The following is a 20251-nucleotide window of genomic DNA, read 5'->3' as shown; positions in this document are numbered from 1 at the left end:
CACAGAGAACAAGGAAGTTACTTGAACACAGAACGTAAGTATGCATAAGAGTATGTGGAGTTGATCATTTGACAGCAGACAGCTTTAACACTTTGCCAGTGCTATTGATGATTAAATTTATGCACAGAAGGGTGTGAATATAGCTTAGAAACTTTTTTTTTTTTAAGCTACCCAAAACTGAACAGCATGGGAGAAGGGCTTTCTGGTGATGGAAAGGGAACCTGATGTCCTGACCCTTGAATTTTAAGCTTTAGGTGTTCTTGGTGAGAAATGTGAGGGTGTCCTCATATAGGAGTCAGCAGGAACACTGAGTTTTAACAGTTCTGGCTGCAAGAATGTGCCTCTGGTTACAGGCTGTGCAGGACAACATGAGCTATCAGGTTTCTTTCACAAATTCATATTTTTAGAAATTAAACCTACATTTATTAGCAGGCACTCATTTGTGCTAAGAAGGGCTAAAAAAGAAAGGAGATGCTGAGCAGCCACAGCTGCTTCTGGAGCACACCTCCACACACCCTCAGTTGTGCTGAAAGCCCTTTACCTCTTTCCTTTCTTTCAAGTTTGTTAACATGACAATAACGGCAGACTTCTGCTCCCACACCATCCTCCAGAAGTCATTGACTGTTTCTTGCTTGGGTCCTGCACACAGAACACAGACCTGCTCAAGAGACGTGGCAGAGCACCTACACCACATTCCTTACCAAGCAAAACAATAATAATTAAAAAAAGAAACAAACAACAACAAAAACAACTTATTTCTCTTTACCCAATTAGTTTTCCTCCCCCAGCTCCCCCGGATGAGATAAAAGAAGAGAAGCAAAGTGCAAGTGCTGGAAGTGAGTCTCCAAACTGAGAGCAGTATTTGTGGGTGAAAAGGCAGTGGCCTCCCTCATGCTCACCCTCCTTTCATTTACACTCTAACCTTTAAAGCTCACCTCACATTTAGCCACCATCTGCACCTGAAAACAACCCTAACACTTCTAAACCCAAACACTTCTAAAATTAAGTACTTTTAGACACAAAATTGAGACTTGAGAATAAACTGATTACCTTGTGCAGCAATAAATTTATTCTTTTCTTTATAACCCTGAGGAAATAAATATCATAGTTAAAAAATGAATTGCAAACGTGTGCAAGCACAAAAATACCTATTTAATATTAATTTACAGGCAAAGTTAGCAGTTTGGCTAGCAGAGAAAAACTGAACTTACGTCTATATATGATGCATTAATGTAGTCTGAAGGCGAGACTCCATCTACTTGGGTCAAAATCACTCTGGAATGATCATCTAGAAGAAAAAGCATTATGAGAACATTTGCATTCGAACCATCTGCACTGGGTTTTGTCCTTGCAAACATCAGGATGGGCCCAGCATCAGCTGACTCCCAGAGCACAGGCTGGACACCAGCCGCTTCAGATCAGCTCCCACCAAACCCACTGACAACACGGATGGGTTTTGGTGGCCCTCCCCCTCCTACTGCCACAGCCTGGAATGGCAAAAGCTGCAAGGGACAGCAGCTGCCTAAGGTTTGTGGCCGTGAGACCTGCAGCTGGAGGAGCAGCACAGCACTGCCCAGTCGTGCACTGCTCCCAGCTCTCAGTAAGAAACTTCCCCCACAGAAGCACTGTTCTCACACTTGAGGGTTACCAGGACCGCATCTCTACAACAGCTGAAGCCCAAACTGCACTGCGCTGTCTCACCCAATGCTAACCTGAAATATCAGTTTGATGTACTGTCATTTGGTAGAACACCAGCTGCTGAAGGCTTTCTAGAACAACAGCTGATTAGCATTATACAGCAGCATCACGTAAAATGATCAACAGCTAGAGACACACCATGGCAAAACAAACAGGTTTTATAGAGACATGAAGAACATCTGCAACTAATGAAATCATGACCACCAGCGGCATGCTCAATGCCAGACAGGCAGCTAAGGGCCTGGCTGAGAAGGAAGGGTAACATCTTACATGGGAGGATGTTAGGATATCTGTTTTTCTCCCTGTTTTCTTCCTTATTTGCCATTTCAAACGTTCCCTGCACGTATCCAGGTGTTAAAGACTGAAAAAAATAAAATAAAATACACAGAGTCAGTGTGTTACATCAGCTAAGGGCTGACTGCACGTGGCACAGGACAAATCTGCATTTGTACGTACTGCCTCTCAGCCAACAGAATCAAACATATTTGACTTCTTTCCAAAATAACTTTCATTACTCTAAAACAGGAAACCGTGCCCTGGCAGATTTCACATCAGAAAACGAGTTCAGCACTTTTGAAACATAAGTGATTTTTTTTCTACCAGCGATCGCAGTCATTGAGAAGCCTGTTGCAATCTGAGCTGCTGCTTTAAGATGCCATCTGCCACCGTGATTCACAGCGCCGCGACCCAGCCCCCGATGCACCGCTCTGCTCCCAGAGCTACTTTTAGCAAGAGCAGTTGGTTAATAACGGGAACAGAGCTTGATTGTTAAGAGCCCAGTGCTGAGAACGTGAAATATCAAATAGCTTTCCAAAATCTATAGGTGAGGACCCAACTCTGGCTGAAAGGGAAGAAAAAAAGCAGTGGTTCCTTTCTATTGAAGCTCGCTGTAAGAGCACAAGTCAAAATTCTGCTCGTAAGCAGTAAGATATCAGACTGCAGATAAATTTAGTCCGGCTTAAAAAAAAAGTCTTGCAGAGCAATCAAATGAAGAAAAGAAATAAAGAGGGTGAGGATGAAAGCAAGGAGGAGCCCAAGGTGCGACTGCTGCACCTCCACGGGCAGAGCTGCTGAGCTGCACCTGCCAAAAAGTCATGAGAGAATGAAAGGGATGCTCTGGGAGGGGCCATGGAAAAGCAAGGAATGCTGCTCACTTGGAGACGTGGCCTTGTATTCCGTGTGCACTGAGACACCCCACTCACAGCCAAGGGTGTAAACTGAATGGAACTTCAAGGTTCTTCTACTGAACATCTAGAGCAGTGTTAAGGTAAAACTGCTGTCTGGGAGTCAGAACTGCCTTCTCCCACCCATCACCTTCCTCCTCCACTTCCCCCAGACCTGCTCCATCTTCCCTGAATCACAAAGCAGAAAGGAAAATCGAGAAATGACTGCATTTTATGAGGAACCCTAAAGAAACTGCCCTTGCCTGCCCGTCAGAAAGCACTGCTCAGTATTTCTCCTTAGAAACAAATGGGTGCTGCCAGGTTAAAAGGGAGGAACGGGGCGGAGGGGAAGGGAGGACCTCACCACCGTCACAGAAAGAACAGCAACTTGCAATCGTGGGGTTTTTTTTCCAGCATCACTTAAACTTGTGAAGGTAAGTAGAGATAAGGTTAAAATAAGAGCTAGGAATTGAAAAATGAAAGCTACTTTCGGTAAGCTGCTTAACTCCTTATTTGATTGAAAACAGCCTCTTTGCTAATTAAACTTATTAAAATCCATTTACAGTCACAAAAAACCTCCCTGCCTCTTCCCCACGCACCAAAGGAGAACCCCACCTCACTGCTCACACCCCAGAGCAGAGGATGTGATTCACCACAGCTGCACGGTGGCACTCCATCCCCCGCGCCCCACCAGGACCTGATGCATCAGGGTGGCACTGGGTCAGCAGCCACAGCACAGCCTTATCTGCTTCCCCTCCCACCAATGAAGGGCTACGACCTATCCCAACATCAGTGCGTTGTCTCAGCTTTCCACCATGCAAACCACAGGGACACGTGGCAGCAAAGTCAAATTTCTGCAAATTGTGTTCAAAAAAATCTTCCTTTCATCAATCTGAAGACTGAGGCAATGACCAGGCCGTCATACGCTTCAACAAACAACGCACTCATTTTGCCCTATGGACAATAAGCAGAGACAAGGCTCACCCGAGGGGCCCATGCTGGAAGGAATATATTTGGGTTTGGGCACTGTTTGTTGCTCTGTTCTGCTGTGAAGAAGAAGAACGCTCCTGCAGTGCTCCATTTGCACCAAAAAATGAAGAAGCTGCTACTTTGGGTAGTGTACGTGTGCAATGTAGGGTAATTTAGGCTTTAAGTGTAAAACAGAAAGCATGACAATCAGGACCACAATTCTAAGAAAACCATCCATCTTATTCATAAGGGTGGATAGTGACAGGACAAGGGGGAATGGTTTTAAACAGAGGCAGGGGAGGTTGAGGTTGGATATGAGGAGGAAGTTTTTCCCCCAGAGGGTGGTGAGACACTGGCACAGGTTGCCCAAGGAGGCTGTGGATGCCCCATCCCTGCAGGCATTCAAGGCCAGGCTGGATGTGGCTCTGGGCAGCCTGGGCTGCTGGTTGGTGACCTGCACACAGCAGGGGGTTGGAGCTGGATGAGCATTGTGCTCCTGTGCAACCCAGGCCATGCTGTGATTCTATCACTGCGTGTCTTTGCAGAAGGGCGCTCACTTTGTTTTCCTTTCCTCAGAAACTCCCTGGGCCCAGCTTCTCTGTGCAGCCAGTGCCAGCTCGCAGGAGGGCCAAAACACTGATTTCAGCCCAAATCTACTTCAAAACTGCAAAGGAGACCAGGTATTTGTGCTCCCTAAACCTCACAGCAGGCATCGGCACCGCTGGGCGCTGCTGCCAGGACAGAGCACAATTCTCACCCACACGAACAACCACAGGCAACACAAGGGGAAACCAAGTGCAAACCCCTCCAAGCAGATGCTACAAGCCATCACCTCAGCCACTTCCAGGCCTGCTCTATGGATGCCTGCTCACTTGTGGGCACAGGAGCACAGCCTTCAGACTTGAAGCTCACCCGCTCACAGCACGGCACAGAAAGCAATCCGAGCAAAGGAGGTTTTAAAATGAAAACAGATTGCTTGCTTCAATCCTGACTGGGGAACATGTTAATCAGGGGAGTCAAAATTCACAAGCGTGCATCTTGTCAAATGAGCTTTTGCATTCATTTTGTCGACTTCGATAAATATCTCCACAGTCCTCTTCCTCTCACAAGGAAAAGAAATTATATCTTTCAAATACATCGTCAAATAAATCACAGCTATAAATACACTACCAATTAAGAAGGTAACATAACAGACTGTCTAATCAACGCAAGCATTGGCTTTGAGAACTCTGTATTTGACATTTAAGCTCCTGCTCTGTGCGACTTGCTTCTGCTGCTACGGGAAGTGAAGAGGAATAACAAAAGTTTGGGAAAGGTCCCTGAAGTTGTGGGAGTGCAGTTCTATGTCTGCTCACGGGCACCGGCTCTGCAACAGCTCACCTCAGGCTCTGGATAAGACTCATCACCATGACCACATGCAGCTGAAGTTGGGTTGAGTGCAGGAAACAAAATCCCCTTTCTGACCGAGTGCTTCAAAGAAAAACCCTCACAGCTGAGACACTCAATGGAAACGCGAGGGCACCAAGCCTTACGAAAAGGGAAGTGATGGGATGATGAAGTGCAGACGGTCAAATCACCAGAAAACCCCCAAACCTCATTAGGGTGACATTAAGGCCCCTCTCTCCTCCTGCCTTAAGTACTTCCCACAGAGGTGAAGCACTCACTTGTAAAAAAAATGCTCCTTTCCATCACAAACAAGAAAAGTCAATGCTGAAGATATTTCACTTCCCTCCAGCTTTCAGGCAAACACTAAAGATCTTTAAGTGCTAGTGAGTGGCAAAGAGTCCATACATCACACACTGGGCATCGCAGTATCACACAGCTCCAGATTACTCCCAGAAAAAGAGAGACTACACATGACAGCAGGAGCAGGCACACAGAGGTGTATGAGCATTAAGGGATGCGAGCACTGGGCTGGAACTGCCCAAATGCCTCAAGCAACCTAACACAAACAGCAGTTCTGCCTCAAAACTGACCCAGCTTAAATGAAAGAGTGTTAAAGGATGACAAACTGTACCAGGACGCTCACGTAACACGCGCTAAGGCTCTGAGACATGAGCATCACACACATAACGTTTTAACAAATGGGTTTCTATTTGCCCCTTATTTTTCATATGCTGCTCTTCACTCCAAATCTGAGGACTTACATTAAACTCTTCACGGAACAGTTTCCCTTCATCTGCTGATCGTATCCTTATTTCCTCTTCAAGATTTTCTACTGGAATAGGGAAATACTTCTTGGGGCCCGAAGGAGACCTGCTGAGCAGCATCACCCTTTGCTGTTCTGTCAGTTCAAGGAAAATCAGTGTTAAAACCACGTTCAGAACAGTGATAAATTATTTTACATGGCAAATTTGTATGCTGAAAGATGCCGAAATGCACTTCTCAAATGAAGCTCCAATGAGTTACAAAGCTGATTTTAAATGAAGTAAAAAACAAAAGCACAAGCCAAATGACTTCTTCAGGAATGCACCAGGCTCAAGTGGAACCACTATTGGTAAAAACAATATCTTCTGCACCTACATCTGATAAAGAGGCAACAAGCTTTGTTTACAAAAGGAGAAGATTCCCTTCCTCCTGCTGAGGAGCACTGCAGAAGCTGAGAGCTGCTTTGCAGCATAGCAGGGACCAGAGGGACCATTTCTGGTATTTATTACCTGCCAGAACCCCAGCATGGAGCAGGTTCCTGCTTGGCCTCAGCAAGCCAGAAGAGATGCTCTGGGTAGGCCAGGCCTGCCAAGGCAGCACAGGATCAGATCTCTGCTGTCACCCTCATCTTACAGCCACGAGAACCAGCACGGCCTCCAGGAACTCAAACATTTGTCTCTCAATAGGGCTGGGAGGAATTAAGAGCCTGCTTCACTAAGACAAGTTTCACTTGCATCCAACAGCAAGCACGAAACTGGATTATCTCCCAAATGCTCCCTGCACACAGCAAGGGGGGTGAAACTAGATGGTCATTATGGTCCTTTTCAACCCAGGCCATTCTATGATATGCTGGCATGATTTCTAGCAGCCAAGCTCCAACACAGCCATACCAGTGAGTCAGGACCCCGCATGGATGGGGCACAGAAAGCTCCCAGCAGGCTGCCATGGGCTCATGCACAGCAGCCAGCACAGAGCAGGAAGTCTGGGCTCTGTATATTTAGCAGCCTGACTTTCTCAATGACTGTTACTTCTAACCAACTCTTCTATTCAAATGTAGCATCAAGGAGTTGACTGAAAGCACCAAAATAATTTTCTCACGTTATTTTTTTTTCCCCTTTGTTTTGGTAGAAAGAATTTCTAAGCAAGAAACGAACAGCTCCTACACACGTGCTAGACTTGAACTTCCTGAGCCCCACAGAGCAACCAGCCCCAGGGCTCTGTGCTCAAGGAAGTAAAAGCAGCACATTCAAAGAGGCGAGGGGAACGTGTTTATCCGTTCCTAGGAGTACTTTATTTTGGCACAACTGCCTTGTACCTCTTCTCCATCCCATCCTCTTGCTTCTCTCTGCTTATGCGCAGGGACCAGCTGGTACTTTCACAGAGTGAATGAGGGGTTCTCCCTCTTTTAAGAAGAAATTGTGCAATCCTTTCTCCAAATCCAAAGATCACAGTGCCAAAAACTCAGATCTCAGTCAGCATCATAACAGAACACTTCTAAATAGCTCAAAGAACGTTTACAAAGAAATATTTGCTGCATCCCAACATAAAGTGAGAGGTGTTTAAACCCAACAGCTGGAAGTTAACAGAGAGATGAATAGATAAGATACATAAACGTGGACTTCTGTCGTTTTATGTTGTTGTTTTTACTATTTTCACTAAAAACTCGAATTTACATTATACAGTAAGCAGCAAACATAACTAATGACTGAAAGACTGAATTCTTGATTAACAAAAAAACGTGTGCACACAAACACAACTCCCATAGAAAAGGAAAACAACCCCCCACCCCCCTTACCTTGCTCCTCTAAGATTCCATTTGGCATCTTCTTGTCACCAGAGCTCACCACAGCTTTCCTGTGTCTCCGGAACCTTAAACACACACACACATACACACCACGTTAAACTGAGAAATTACATTTAAAGGCACCTGGTGTTTTTCCAGCCCAGCCTTTACCAACCAGGTAAGCCTGGAGAAGCTGCTCCTGTTCATCATCCTGCGACCAGCAGCCAGGAGCAGAACCGCTCGCTCCCTGCTGCGATGAAGGCTGTGCACCCCACGCACGCCTTGCTTTCACTTCCTCATTAGATCAACCCAACGTGAGGCTGAGCAATGCGTGCACAGCTCCACACAGACATACCTGAAGAAATAGCCGGCCAACAGGATGAAGATGATGAACACCAGGAGCAGGATCAGCATGGAGGTCAGCAGGTCCTTGTGTAAGTTGTTCTCCTCTGTAGAGTCTGCAAATTGAAACAAGGCTGACGTGAAGCGCTGCAGATGCAGACTGCCTTGTGCAGCACAGGCAGAATCAGCACAGGATATCAGCACTCTTTGGAACACAACCATGTCCTGCACTTACTAAGAGCATCACAAATTATGTAACAGAAGCCAAACTGAAAGAGAACATTGGGGGAATTTTTTTTTTTTTTTCCTTCCAAGGCGCACAAACTGCTCCTGTGATGTGGAGATTTCTGGCTAGCAAAATCATAGAATCACAGAATGGCCTGGGTTGCAAAGGAGCACAGTGCTCATCCAGTTCCAACCCCCTGCTATGTGCAGGGTCGCCAGGCTGCCCAGAGCCACATCCAGCCTGGCCTTGAATGCCTGCAGGGATGGGGCATCCACAGCCTCCTTGGGCAACCTGTGCCAGTGCCACACAAGCTTAAGGAGCACATGATGCTAAGTAACACTTGAAGCCTATTCAGGAGGTTTCCTTGTGCAAGCATCCTGTGCACAGCAGCTGCTGCTCAGCCAGCCAGAAATCAGCCAGGCATTACCTACTTCACAGATACAAGTGTCTACTTAAAGCACACGGAGCTCATCCAGTCTGACACACCATGACAGATGTGGCAACAGACAGTAACTTCTACACCTGCCCAGAATGAAGACTACGGAAGAAATCTGTTACATCTAATAAGAACTGCTGTTAACAGTGGCACTTTGCATTTGTTTCATTGCATTCACGCTTACCAAAACTCTTTCATTTTGTTTGCTTGCAGCAAACACTTTTTGAACAGTCCCAGCCACAAGCCTTGACACAAACAGTCACCACAGGAGTACAGTAGCCATGTACACCCACAGAGCAAGTCCTCCTAAGGACAGCAGCACTGCACCCAAGGGTGCAGCTCTTCCACATCCTGAATGAACACCAAAAGGAAGCAGTTAGATTTAAGATACAGGTGAGAGAGCAGGAGGCAAGTCAGAGCGTTAAAAAGAAACACCAAAAAGATGGGGAACACAAAACCCAGAGAGATGTGAGGTTACACTAACAGCACATGAAGGTACGGAGTCACTTGCTTTACCTGAGTCAGAGTAACAGGATGAAGAAAAGAAAGGCTACAAAACCTGATGTTTCACTGGTATCTAGAGACCAAACAGGCAGTGCTGACAGAAGAGTCATCAGGAAACAGCACTAGAGAGCCTTTCAGAAGTACTGTGGCAGGGAGTGCTTGGATGAAGCACAGCATACTGTCCCAGCTGCTGAGTGGCGTGCAGCAATGCTGAGCCCCGTACAGAAACAGCACTCTTGACAAAGACAGAAACAGAAAGTACAGACCGGTCCTTCGCAGCCAAAATCTCCTCTGCTGCTTCTGACTGACAATCTCAGATCCTCTACAGCCAAGGCTTGGGGATTTCATCAGTTCTTATAACCAGTTTGGTTGCGAGGCACCCGAGATGCAAAGAAATCCAGCGCAAAGCCTGAGTCACGGGAAATTACATTTTCCCTCAGTCCCTCACACGATGCAAAATCCCCTGTCTCCTTTCCGAGGAGCTGACACATCTCACACCCCATTTCTGAGGCAGCTTTGGACATGTACCACCAGGCAGCAGAGGCCGGGGCAGCCCTGCCAGCTGCTGAAGGAGCTCAGAACCTTTCCTATGGGAAGCTGAGCTTTGATACCACCCCATTCTTCCTCCTGGAACACGGGCACATTTATTGAGCTGCTTTGGTCTTGCAGGGCCACAGCAGGGGCTTCATGCTGCAGAGGCTGCACGTAAAGCATGGCATGTTTTCAAGTAGTTGCAAAATATGGTTTAGTAGCTTGTGGTACCAATAGGAATGGGAGGGTGGTTGGACTAGATGATCTTGCAGGTCGTTTCCAACCTTGTGATTCTGTGTGATTCTTCCACATTTGCCTACACTATCTTATAAGCATAATCCAAAAGTTGTAAGAGGAAGCTCTGATATGGATTCACAGCCAAAAAGCCCTTAGGCCCACAAAACCCCCCACAGACATGGATTTTAAAGGGTAACTGACCCACAGACCTGAAATATTTCTTTAATCAGTTCTGCTTCAGAAGCTGACAACTGAAGCATCAGTCAGAACACGGAGGAAAGGTCGGTGGTTTCTGAAGCTGCTCTGTCCTGCAGCCACTGCCAGGGAAACGTCCCACCACCCCAAGGAGACAGCAGCCCCAAACCACACGGCTTCCTGCTGACAGCAAACAGGGCTTTCCAGCTGGTGGTTGGCATCCCGGCAAGGGCAGAGATGGCCAACAGAAGGATGGTGACACCCTCGTGGTCCCCCCACCGCCCACAGCTCTGCCCCACGTGCCCCCCACACTGCTGTCACAGCCCTTTGCTGGCAATGCGTCACTGCTTCCTTCAGGCTCAGGATGTTCCCAGTTTTAGCGTGCCAGCACCAAAAACAAAACTGACCACAACAAAAGGGAACTAACAGCAGCACAAAGCATCCCGCCCTCCTCCTTCCCTGCTCCCCCCAGACTTCTCCCTTCCTCATCCCTGGATCAGTTCCTTCGCATTTAGCTCTGGGGCTGAGAAGTGGCCCATGAATGTACGTGGAATTAGAACTCTTATTTTTTGTTTCCATTCCACAAAGGCTCAGCTACATGACTTATTGTGGATTAGCAAGTCATGTATCTGAAATAAGTTGGGGATTTGACAAAGAGCAAGCAGGACATTGTTCATCTGAGAGCGGGCTCCAACTATCCACAGCTCTCAACCTGCAGACAAGAAAATACACATACAATCCTCATCTTTCCACAGCTCAAAGCTAACCACTCTCACCAACTTGTGTTACATTTCAAGTGCCTTCTCTTGTCATTTTTCAGGCTGCACCACAACACAGCTCATACCCATCCCACGTGTACAGAGCACACAGCCTGAATACCACACAACAAACACACAAGTAGGGATGAAACTTCTAGCCCAATTTTAACAGAGCTGTTTTGTCACCTGCAGGTACAGCAGCATTGCTACACAGGCACTGCTCCCACCAGGGACACTTCCATCAGGAGCTTCTGGACACAGCTCTGCTGCAGGTTTCAGCCCAGCCTGCACCAGATTGTGCACCCAGCTTGCCTAGAGAGCGTGCAAACCTCAAGCAGTAATTTAGGAGCAATTTCAGAATGGAGGATCTACCAAGTAGGAGTGCTGAGCATCTTTCAACTCGTTGCTGAGCTGCAGGCACTGGGTATGCTGTGTGCATTGCTGTTCTCACGCTGCTCCTTGGGCTGATTTTGAGCTAAAGACACACCTGAGTGGCATACTTAGGGCAGAACTCAGCACTTATCACAGGCAGTTCTGATATCTCTGGATTGCATGAGAAAATGGAAGAATTTTGTTGTTTCTATAAATACTGCTCCCAGGGCATAACTCCTTGGCATCTCAGCACATTCCTACACATTGATCCCATCACTTTCAGTACAAGAGAACACATCGTATGTTCTGCATTCCAGAGAAGGCTGGAATCACAATGATCAAGGGACTCAAGCACCTCTCCTAAGAGCTGAAAGGTAGCAGGACATGGGGAAATGGTTTTAAGTTGAGGGAGGAAAGACTGAGGTTGGATGTCAGGGGGAAGTTCTTTGCTATGAGAGGAGTGAGGTGCTGCAACAGCTGCCCAGAGAGGCTGTGATGCCCCGTCCATCCCTGGAGGTGTTCAAGGCCAGGTTGGATGGGGCCCTGGGCAGCCTGGGCTGCTGTGAAATGTGGAGGTTGGTGGCCCTGCATGTGGCATGCGGTTGGAGCTTGACGATCCCTGAGGTCCCTTCCAACCCGGGCCATTCTGTGATTCTGTGAAAGATCTCAATCTCAAAATATCAGCAGAAAACAGGGCAACAGAAGCTGCACATTTGTTATCTCCCAAGCTCCTGCTCATCTGATAGATTCATTACCCAAACATGTCAGTACTGATAGCAGAAAGGAAGCACAAAGAGGGGCATGAAACACATGAAGTGTTCATGCGGTAAACTCTGCTGACATTCAATGTTTGGAAAGGACTTAAAAGCTCAGTAGTGCAATTCTGCCACTGCTTTCCCACCGAAATGACCCAACTGGTAGAACACAGCAAGGAGAGATTAAAAAAAAATGCAGCCATGATTATTACTGGATAACTAATTAATCCTTAACGAACCAGTCGGCGTTTGCTATGGACAGCATCATCTGTAAGCAATTTGCTAGGGGTATTTGATAGTGCAAGGTCCTACCTACTTGAAAGATAGATATAAACCAACATAAATACTGATCTACATTGACAATTTCTCCAGTAAATGAAGGTGCAGTAAAAGACAACATTCTGAGTTTACAAAAAGGAAAATTCACAGTAGCAGTTTCACAGTACTCCCATATGAGGAAAAGCTGCACAACACCGATTGTGCACCCAAGTTTAGAATAAAAAGATTGCAATTCAGCAAATGTTTTAACAATTCACCCCTCCAGAATGAGGACATGCAATAAATTACAACTGTTTTTCTCATAATCAAATGCACCACATCTCTTTGGATCATTCAGCAAATCCGCATGCAAAATGAAAGCTCTTCTCAGTTACCTCCACATCCATTCAAGAGTCTTCTTAATGCTCTAATCAGAATTTTTTTAATTAAAAATATTGTGTTAATTCAATGGCTATTGTAAGTATAGGATAATTCTACTGTCTTGCAACCCTCTATACAACATTATATTTTCCATGTGCACATATTTGTTTAAACAGACAAAACCTCTCCTCACAGCACAGTAAGGAAGGCTTTGATAGTACTAAAAAGCAGTTTAGTTGTACTGATCATTTCTAACCCGGATCACTCAAATGAAGGTTTAATTAAGACATGATTTCTTTTACCCACATTACCATATTCACAGTGAACACAATACTGCATGAAAACATGAATCAAAGAACCATAGAATGGCTTGGGTTGGAAGGGACCTCAAGGATCATGAAGCTCCAACCCCACTGATGCAGGGCTGCCAGCCCTCATATCTAATACTAGAGCAGGCTGCCCAGGGCCCCATCCAACCTGGCCTTGAAGGTGAACAGCACCTACAAGCAAACTCCCTTTTTACTCAGTTTATTAAAGTATTCTCAGAAGCAGCAGAGCTCACAAGCTGCTCCTTTTTCCCAATTCCCACACTGTTACACACTCAGACAAATACTAACACCTTGCTCTTACATTGCTCCAAGTGCCAGAGAAGAAGCAAGGCAAGGACAACTACTTGACAGCATCGCAGCAGAGCTATTTACTAGCAATTTCATACTCAGCTACATTTGAATTGATATAAACATTCTACATCATCTCAAAGCTGCAAGCAAACAACAGAATCACAGAATGGCCAGGGTTGGAAGGGACCTCAAGGATCATGAAGCTCCAACCCCCCTGCTGCATGCAGGGCCACCAACCTCCACATCTAATGCAAGACCAGAAACACAGAAGTTTTCTCCATTGCTGCTTGAACCCCTTCCTCCTCTAACCAACCCTAAGGTTTGCTGGTGCCGGTATGCTGAGCACCAACTCCTGCACTGCTTGCCAATGTGGGCCATCCCACCACCAGCCATGCCTGGCACTGTACTCCTGCTTGGCTTCCTGGCCACACAGCCATAAAGCTCACAGGCAGAATGAAAACAACAAAAAGAAAACAACACAGAAATGCCTTCCTATAAAGACAGGGCATCAACAACAGAAGTCATCAGGATTTCACAGGCTATTTATATGGAAAACAATCAGCTTGATTTTCTTTCAGCCCAGTCCATAGAGAAGCCATTCATACCCAAATCCACCTCCGATGTGAGCTGCAAGCCAAATCCTCAACAGATAACTGCTGTCAGTCAATCAAGACCCAGCAGTAGCATGGGCAGGTGGAAGGCACCAAGCTAGGTTTGGGAAGCAAAAGAGCAACAAGCAACTGAAATTTGACATCCAACTACAGAAAGTAACACCAGCATCAATGGTCTTTAAAATACTCATATCTGTCTTGAGCCAGCCCCTCTATGGGACTGCAATGGGTTAGGACAGCTATAGGAGGGCTTGGAGGAAAAGGAAGAAATTTGAAGGAGAAGAATGAGTGAGGTGGAACAGATGTGGTGGATTGGTGAGGAGAAGTTTCCCTTGGGCCTTCACAAAAACCTCTTCTATTTTCACCTGAGCTCATCTTACGCAGGATGCTGTGCTCTTATCCATCTCAAGTCTTTCCTTAGATAGCTCATAGGACTGAAAACACGGAATACACACAAAAATTCTAGTTGCTCACAATGTTTAGCTACATCACCTTGCCTTTTAAACAATCAACTCTTCATTTCATTTCATTATATCAGTCTCCAAGTCCCATCACGCCGACCTCATATGTCAGCATCACACTGCACTTCCCTGATACTGGAAACAGAAAGTAAACTGTAGGGCACCAATAAAACACATCAAATTGATGTCATCAGGCAAGATTAGAGCATTAGTGGTGTCAAAGTCCCGCAAAAATACTCATGATGCCACTGCAGGGACCTCACCTGAAGTCCCTTCCACCCCTGCTCCCATCCTCACAACTTAAATGCTGTCCTTACTTGTAGTGCTGGTGGGTTTGGGTAATTCAGTTCCATTTGGTGGTAAAGCTCGCACAAACAGAAAGCTAACACAGAGCAGCAGGCATGGACAGGGCTGTTCCATCCTGGATCTGAAAGAAAACAAAAGCATGTGATGAATTTTGAGGTCAAATTGCTTTGTTTCAGAATCAAAATTAAAAGAAAAAACAAACAAACAAACAAAACAGTGCTTACTTTGGAAGAGGAAAGAGTTAAATCTCGCTTTATACCCTCCATTGCCTCATCACTTGACTTTCAATTTTGATGTGAAGAGGAAGGAAAAACTACAAGTTGCTGCATTAAGAATTCATTACAAAAGTCCACGAAGAGGAAGACAGCGTTCAGACATCGCTCAAAGGCAGCTGTGGAAATGGGGCCAGAAGAGCTGTTCTGCACCAGCGACCCACAGCACACAGCTACACTGGAGCAATGAACCCAGGAATCACTTCCAAACTATTAAGTACCAGGCTCTGGAATCATGAGCATAAGAGCCCATCAGAAGTAGAGCACATGTTTGGTGGTTCCTGCCTTGATTGCAGGTTCAATGCTGGGGCTCTAAGCCACGTTTCTGTATTTTCTTATCTTACGTTTTCTTATGTTTCCATCCACACACAGAGCATCACAGATGCATTCTTTAGGAGAACACTTGTCACAGCTATCAGCCTATGGGTATAAAACATCCCAGCAGAGCCTTCCAACAACACAACACCTTATGCTTTGTGAGATCAGAAGATAATTCCCTGAGTACCATAGCATCACAGAATGGCCTGGGTTGAAAAGAACCACAATGCTCATCCAGTTCCAACCCCCTGCTGTGTGCAGGTCACCAACCAGCAGCCCAGGCTGCCCAGAGCCACATCCAGCCTGGCCTTGAATGCCTGCAGGGATGGGGCATCCACAGCCTCCTTGGGCAACCTGTGCCAGTGCCTCACCACCCTCTGGGGGAAAAACTTCCTCCTCATATCCAACCCAAACCTCCCCTGTCTCAGTTTAAAACCATTCCCCTTTGTCCTATCACCATCCACGCTCACAAGCATCCCCCCCCCCCTCCTGTTCATCTGCTCCCTTCAAGCACTGGAAGGCCACAATGAGGTCTCCCTGGAGCCTTCTCTTCTCCAAGCTAAACAAGCCCACCTACCCAGTCCCTGAAGAACAGGTGAATTACAAAGGCTGCACCTCAGCCAGCAGGGCCAGCCTAGCCCGATTTTTGTGGTGCCTTTGGCAAAACCCCCCTGAGCTCTGTGTGCTGTATTTCACAGACAGCAGAACATGGTCAGGCAGTGGTTCTCCATCCATGGCCAAAATTACAGCAACAGCAATACCGTGCAACAAAGCTCCTGATGTTATCAGTGTAATATATTTAACAGTACAATTTCCACAGGATATTATATAGCACTGCTTAACAACAGACCGAAAACACACACAGGAACTTCGCAGTCATTACAGCTGTGATAGAATCCCTCCTTTCAGCACAAAATGGGTAAATCCCACAGCCTCAAGCCCCATAACACAGATAGCTTCTGGCTTTTCCAACCTTAATGACTCTATGATGCCATATCAGCAGATTGGACACCTTACACCCCTCACAGCACTGCTGATACTTTATGGAAGCACTCACTGTGTCAGACACCTTGCATCTGTTCTCTTGGAAGTGCAACCTGGTTACACATTCAGGGCCCCCAGGTTTATCAGAAATAAACACATCTACGTGACAGTGAAAATTCCAGGATCACCCCTTTGTCTGAAGCTATGATTAAGTGCTTTGCACTGCTGCTTGCTGAAGGAGGAAGGATCAAAGCTGACAGCAAATGTAGGGGCAGATGCAGCAGACTGAGCTCCGTGTGCCCAGGCACTGCGCTCTGTATCTCTTGTTGCACTGCAGTGAGCGAGGTCAGCAAGTTGCAACAATACACAACAGCATGGAACGTTTTACAGCATATTTATCTCCCCCATAAGCTCAGTGGCATACAGTTACTGCAGGACCTCAGCTACAGCATTTTCTGATGCCAGAACTCAACTTGGACAGACCCAGCAACGCTTCCTTTTCTCAAGGAGGTGCAGTGCTGTGACATACTGTTAAAAAACAGCAAAAACAAAACAACTCATCTCTGGAAAGGATAGGTAAGTGGAAAGGCACCTTAGACAAGGAACCATATACAACAAAAGCCTCTTGCTGATAAAATCAGAAAGGAAGAAATAGGGGAGCGAGGTGTTCACTGCCATTATCACTGGGCTTCCAGGCAGCCCAAGGCTGTCAAGGCACAAAGCCATCTCCTGCCTGCAAAAAGCAACAGGGGCTGCTTTGGGAACTGCAGTTCTGTCTGCTGGTGTGCCTTACATCCACTCCTTATTTCATGGGTATTCAGCTCAGGTGCTTCAGCTCTAAAGGTGTGGAATCACATTTTTGTATTACAGGATTATGAGCTATTCCTGATGAGCTAAAGCTCCAAAAAGGCAGAAATCTGCCAGCAACTCCTGCAACAATTGCAATTCTCGCAGTCTGCACTGTTACAGAAAAATGATTCCACGTCCCACTCAACAGAGTGATAAAGAAAAAAAAAACCATCACCATAAAACTGCACAGCAACCACAAACCCTGCCATGCTTAGGATGAAGATGCCACCCCAACATCAGTCTGGCTCAGAACCCTGCAAGGACACAGCCCTGCCCAGCACTCGGTCTAACTCCATGCATGAGCTCCTTCACAGCGCCTGCATCTTCCCAAAGTGGAATCAAAACAGCAAAGCTTCCCATCCAAGGGTGGGACAGTGTAGAGACCACATTTCTCCCCAGGCTTTAGTATCATACAGCAAGTCTTCAGCTTGGTGCCAAACAGATTCTGCAGCCTAGGCACCAGGAGCTCAGTGCTTTCAGCCCACAGTTATGTTCTGATCCACAAAGCCCCAGGCCAGCCCAGTGCTTTGGAGGGCAGAGCACCCGCCTCGGGCAGCACCCAGCTACAACTTCACTGCTGCGTGACTCCAATCCTGGTTGGATTTTATTGCTGCATTAAGTCATAAGGCTGATAAGGGAATACGAGCGCTTACAGCACAGGAAGGATAATCATTCATTCCATTGTGTATTTTTCCTACACAACCTGACAAAGAAGTGCACCTTTCCAGCACAGATGTCAACTTACGAAACTCTGAGAGTCACATCTGAGAGATCAGCATAGAACAGATGAAGTGCCAGGTATTCCAAGTGAAGAATACAGAACTTGCTTTGAAACCCACCACCAAGGATTTGAAGGCAAGGGAAGCAGGGATCTGGGTGAAGGTGAACTCCAAAGCTGTGGCTCCAAGATGCCCTTCGTATTTGGGTATCTTCAAATAATGCTGCTTAACCTGTGGTTACACCTGAAGCACCAAAGGACAATTTCAAGAAGTTGGATAGCAGTTGAACGTTTTGATCTGCCTTAAAAACCAGGAATTTGGAAACAGAAAATAAAGTCATCAAGTATCTTTCCTTTGTTGTTGTTGTTTTTTTTTTGAATCCTTGCGATTCAATCTGGCTCAGACAATGAAGACATCCTAAAATCCCTGAAGAGAAGGACTTGAGATTGGTTTTGCCTGCGTTTGGCTTTGTGTGCATTTGACAGACAGGCTGCCTCAAAACTGAAAGCAACATCTGGCTGTCGGCAGCAGCTCACGCTGATCACAGCAGAGGGGGGAGGAAATACAACACTGGAAATATAAAGAAATGCCTTTAGATACACAAATACAGTAACATCTATACAGCATGCACGTACAGACACAGAGCTCCTCATGCAGGCAGTGCAGCAGCACAGAGGTGCTCGCTAAGTTCTGCACGAGCTGATGGAGCTGGATCCTCTCTCTTGCTTTGCCCAGAAGCAAAAAAAACCACCACAATTAAAGACTGCACTATGAACCAAAATTAGCAACCTGAGCTACTCAGAACGCCTTGAACTTCCCTCCCAGCCCCTTTTTAAAGTGCCAGAAGCTGTGATGGATGACCAGCAGGAGTGCAGCTGCACGCAGCCAGCACAGCAAGGCTCTGCCATGGCCCCAGTGCAGAGGGAGCACTCCCTCTGCTGCTCCTCAGTGCCAACTTACAGACAATTGCACCCTAAAAACTTATCTGTTCTAGGACAGGGCTGCCCATAGCACACTCATCATCATTTCTGTTGTATGCATCTAAATACAGATATTGCTACAGAGCTCTTCAGAAACAGCACAAGCATGGAGGGAATAAATACCTATAGATATAATTTAATACAACTGCTCACAAAATCCCATCTGATCAAAACAGCTCCTGATGTGCCTAGAATAGGTGCAACACAGGCTTTTAAAGCAGACTGAAAGAATCAGATTAAAGACTACAAATTGAAGCAGCCACTTACATGTAAGCAATCGAGCGAGGCAAGGTAGCAATTAGCCAACTAAAATTAATTTTCATTTAGAATAACAAAGCCTGATGGACCATCTCATAGTCCATTCACAATTCTTTTTTTATTTTTTAATTGCTTGGCTTTTTAGTTTTGCTCCTCACCAGGACTGGATTGAAAGCATCATGAAGATACGCGATGAATTATATAAAGATGACTGCTTTAGATTTAGTGTTCAAAACCAAGAACATAAACTGTCACTGCGGCCTTAGTTTGGGAAAATGGAGATATATTCCTGTGGTAATCATTAATACGTGAGGTATCATCGATCAGGATGAAGTTAGCTAACAGTCCCAGTCTATAAAACAGCCTGCCATAGATGACGCAGCAGCTAACGCAGTCTGTAGCTGTGACATTGCTTATAGCTGTGATAAGCATTAATGCTTTTTCCCAAAGCTCCAAAACCACAGAATGTCCCAACCTGGGAGGGACCGATGAGGACAAGCAAGTCCAACTCCTGGCTCCACACAGGAGCACCCAAACATTTAACCTTACGCCTGCTGACCCAACGTTAACGCACTGAGGATATCACCTTGCAATCTGCTTACCTGATACACAAACAAGTGTCTAAACAGCCTCAAAAACTTCAAATAGAATTCCTGTAGATCCTCCTGTTACAAAAAAAAAAAAATAAGCCAAGCAAGCAAAAAAAAACAAAACCAACATATCTATATCAATTAAGGATCCTCTAATAATTTTTAAATATTCGTATCCATTAAGTCACGAACGGAGGTTTGAAGCACAAAGGAGGAAGTTTCAGCAACTCCTATCTAACACTAAGTGTAAAGTCCCATGATTTCAGTGCAATTAGTGCAATGAGTCACATCTTACATGGGTTTGCAAGAGGATTAAAATCTGAATATAACCATTCTAGCTGTGAAAGAGTTGAACAGTGCAGCTGAGCTTCTTTGCAGCAGATCCATGGCAGATCACCTCTGACTCTATGACAGGTTTGTCTGAAGCATGCATCTGAATCCCAGCAACACCATGCAGCCCTCAGCTCTGCAGCCCAGCCCTTCACCTGTCTGCCTTTCCTTGTAGGGTTAATTGCTGCTCTCTGAGC

The 20251-nt window shown here is 46.0% G+C and overlaps 1 protein-coding gene across 4 annotated transcripts in view; it reads right to left on the bottom strand.

The window, feature by feature from the left end:
* PTPRE (protein tyrosine phosphatase receptor type E) overlaps positions 1–20251 on the bottom strand; it is an 83636-nt gene that overhangs the window by 19808 nt on the left and 43577 nt on the right. For 2 of the 4 annotated variants that reach the window (XM_042863800.1, XM_042863801.1), the window contains exons 2-9: positions 14766–14875; positions 8117–8219; positions 7774–7847; positions 5978–6114; positions 1969–2059; positions 1212–1288; positions 1051–1087; positions 542–639 (exon numbers count right to left, since the gene is read on the bottom strand). In XM_042863800.1, coding sequence (XP_042719734.1) covers positions 542–639; positions 1051–1087; positions 1212–1288; positions 1969–2059; positions 5978–6114; positions 7774–7847; positions 8117–8219; positions 14766–14868 — 720 coding nt within the window. In that variant the 5' untranslated portion in view covers positions 14869–14875. Of the gene's footprint in view, positions 1–541; positions 640–1050; positions 1088–1211; positions 1289–1968; positions 2060–5977; positions 6115–7773; positions 7848–7936; positions 8017–8116; positions 8220–14765; positions 14876–19736; positions 19800–20251 lie in introns of those variants that run through there. The other 2 variants (XM_042863798.1, XM_042863802.1) reach the window with 2 other exon arrangements.

This window comes from Lagopus leucura, unplaced genomic scaffold, assembly GCF_019238085.1.
Source record: "Lagopus leucura isolate 7727_CA_CO unplaced genomic scaffold, USGS_WTPT01 Super-Scaffold_741, whole genome shotgun sequence".
Taxonomy (NCBI): domain Eukaryota; kingdom Metazoa; phylum Chordata; class Aves; order Galliformes; family Phasianidae; genus Lagopus; species Lagopus leucura.
Note: the sequence above shows the minus strand (reverse complement) of the source record. Positions and strands in the feature narration are given on the sequence as shown.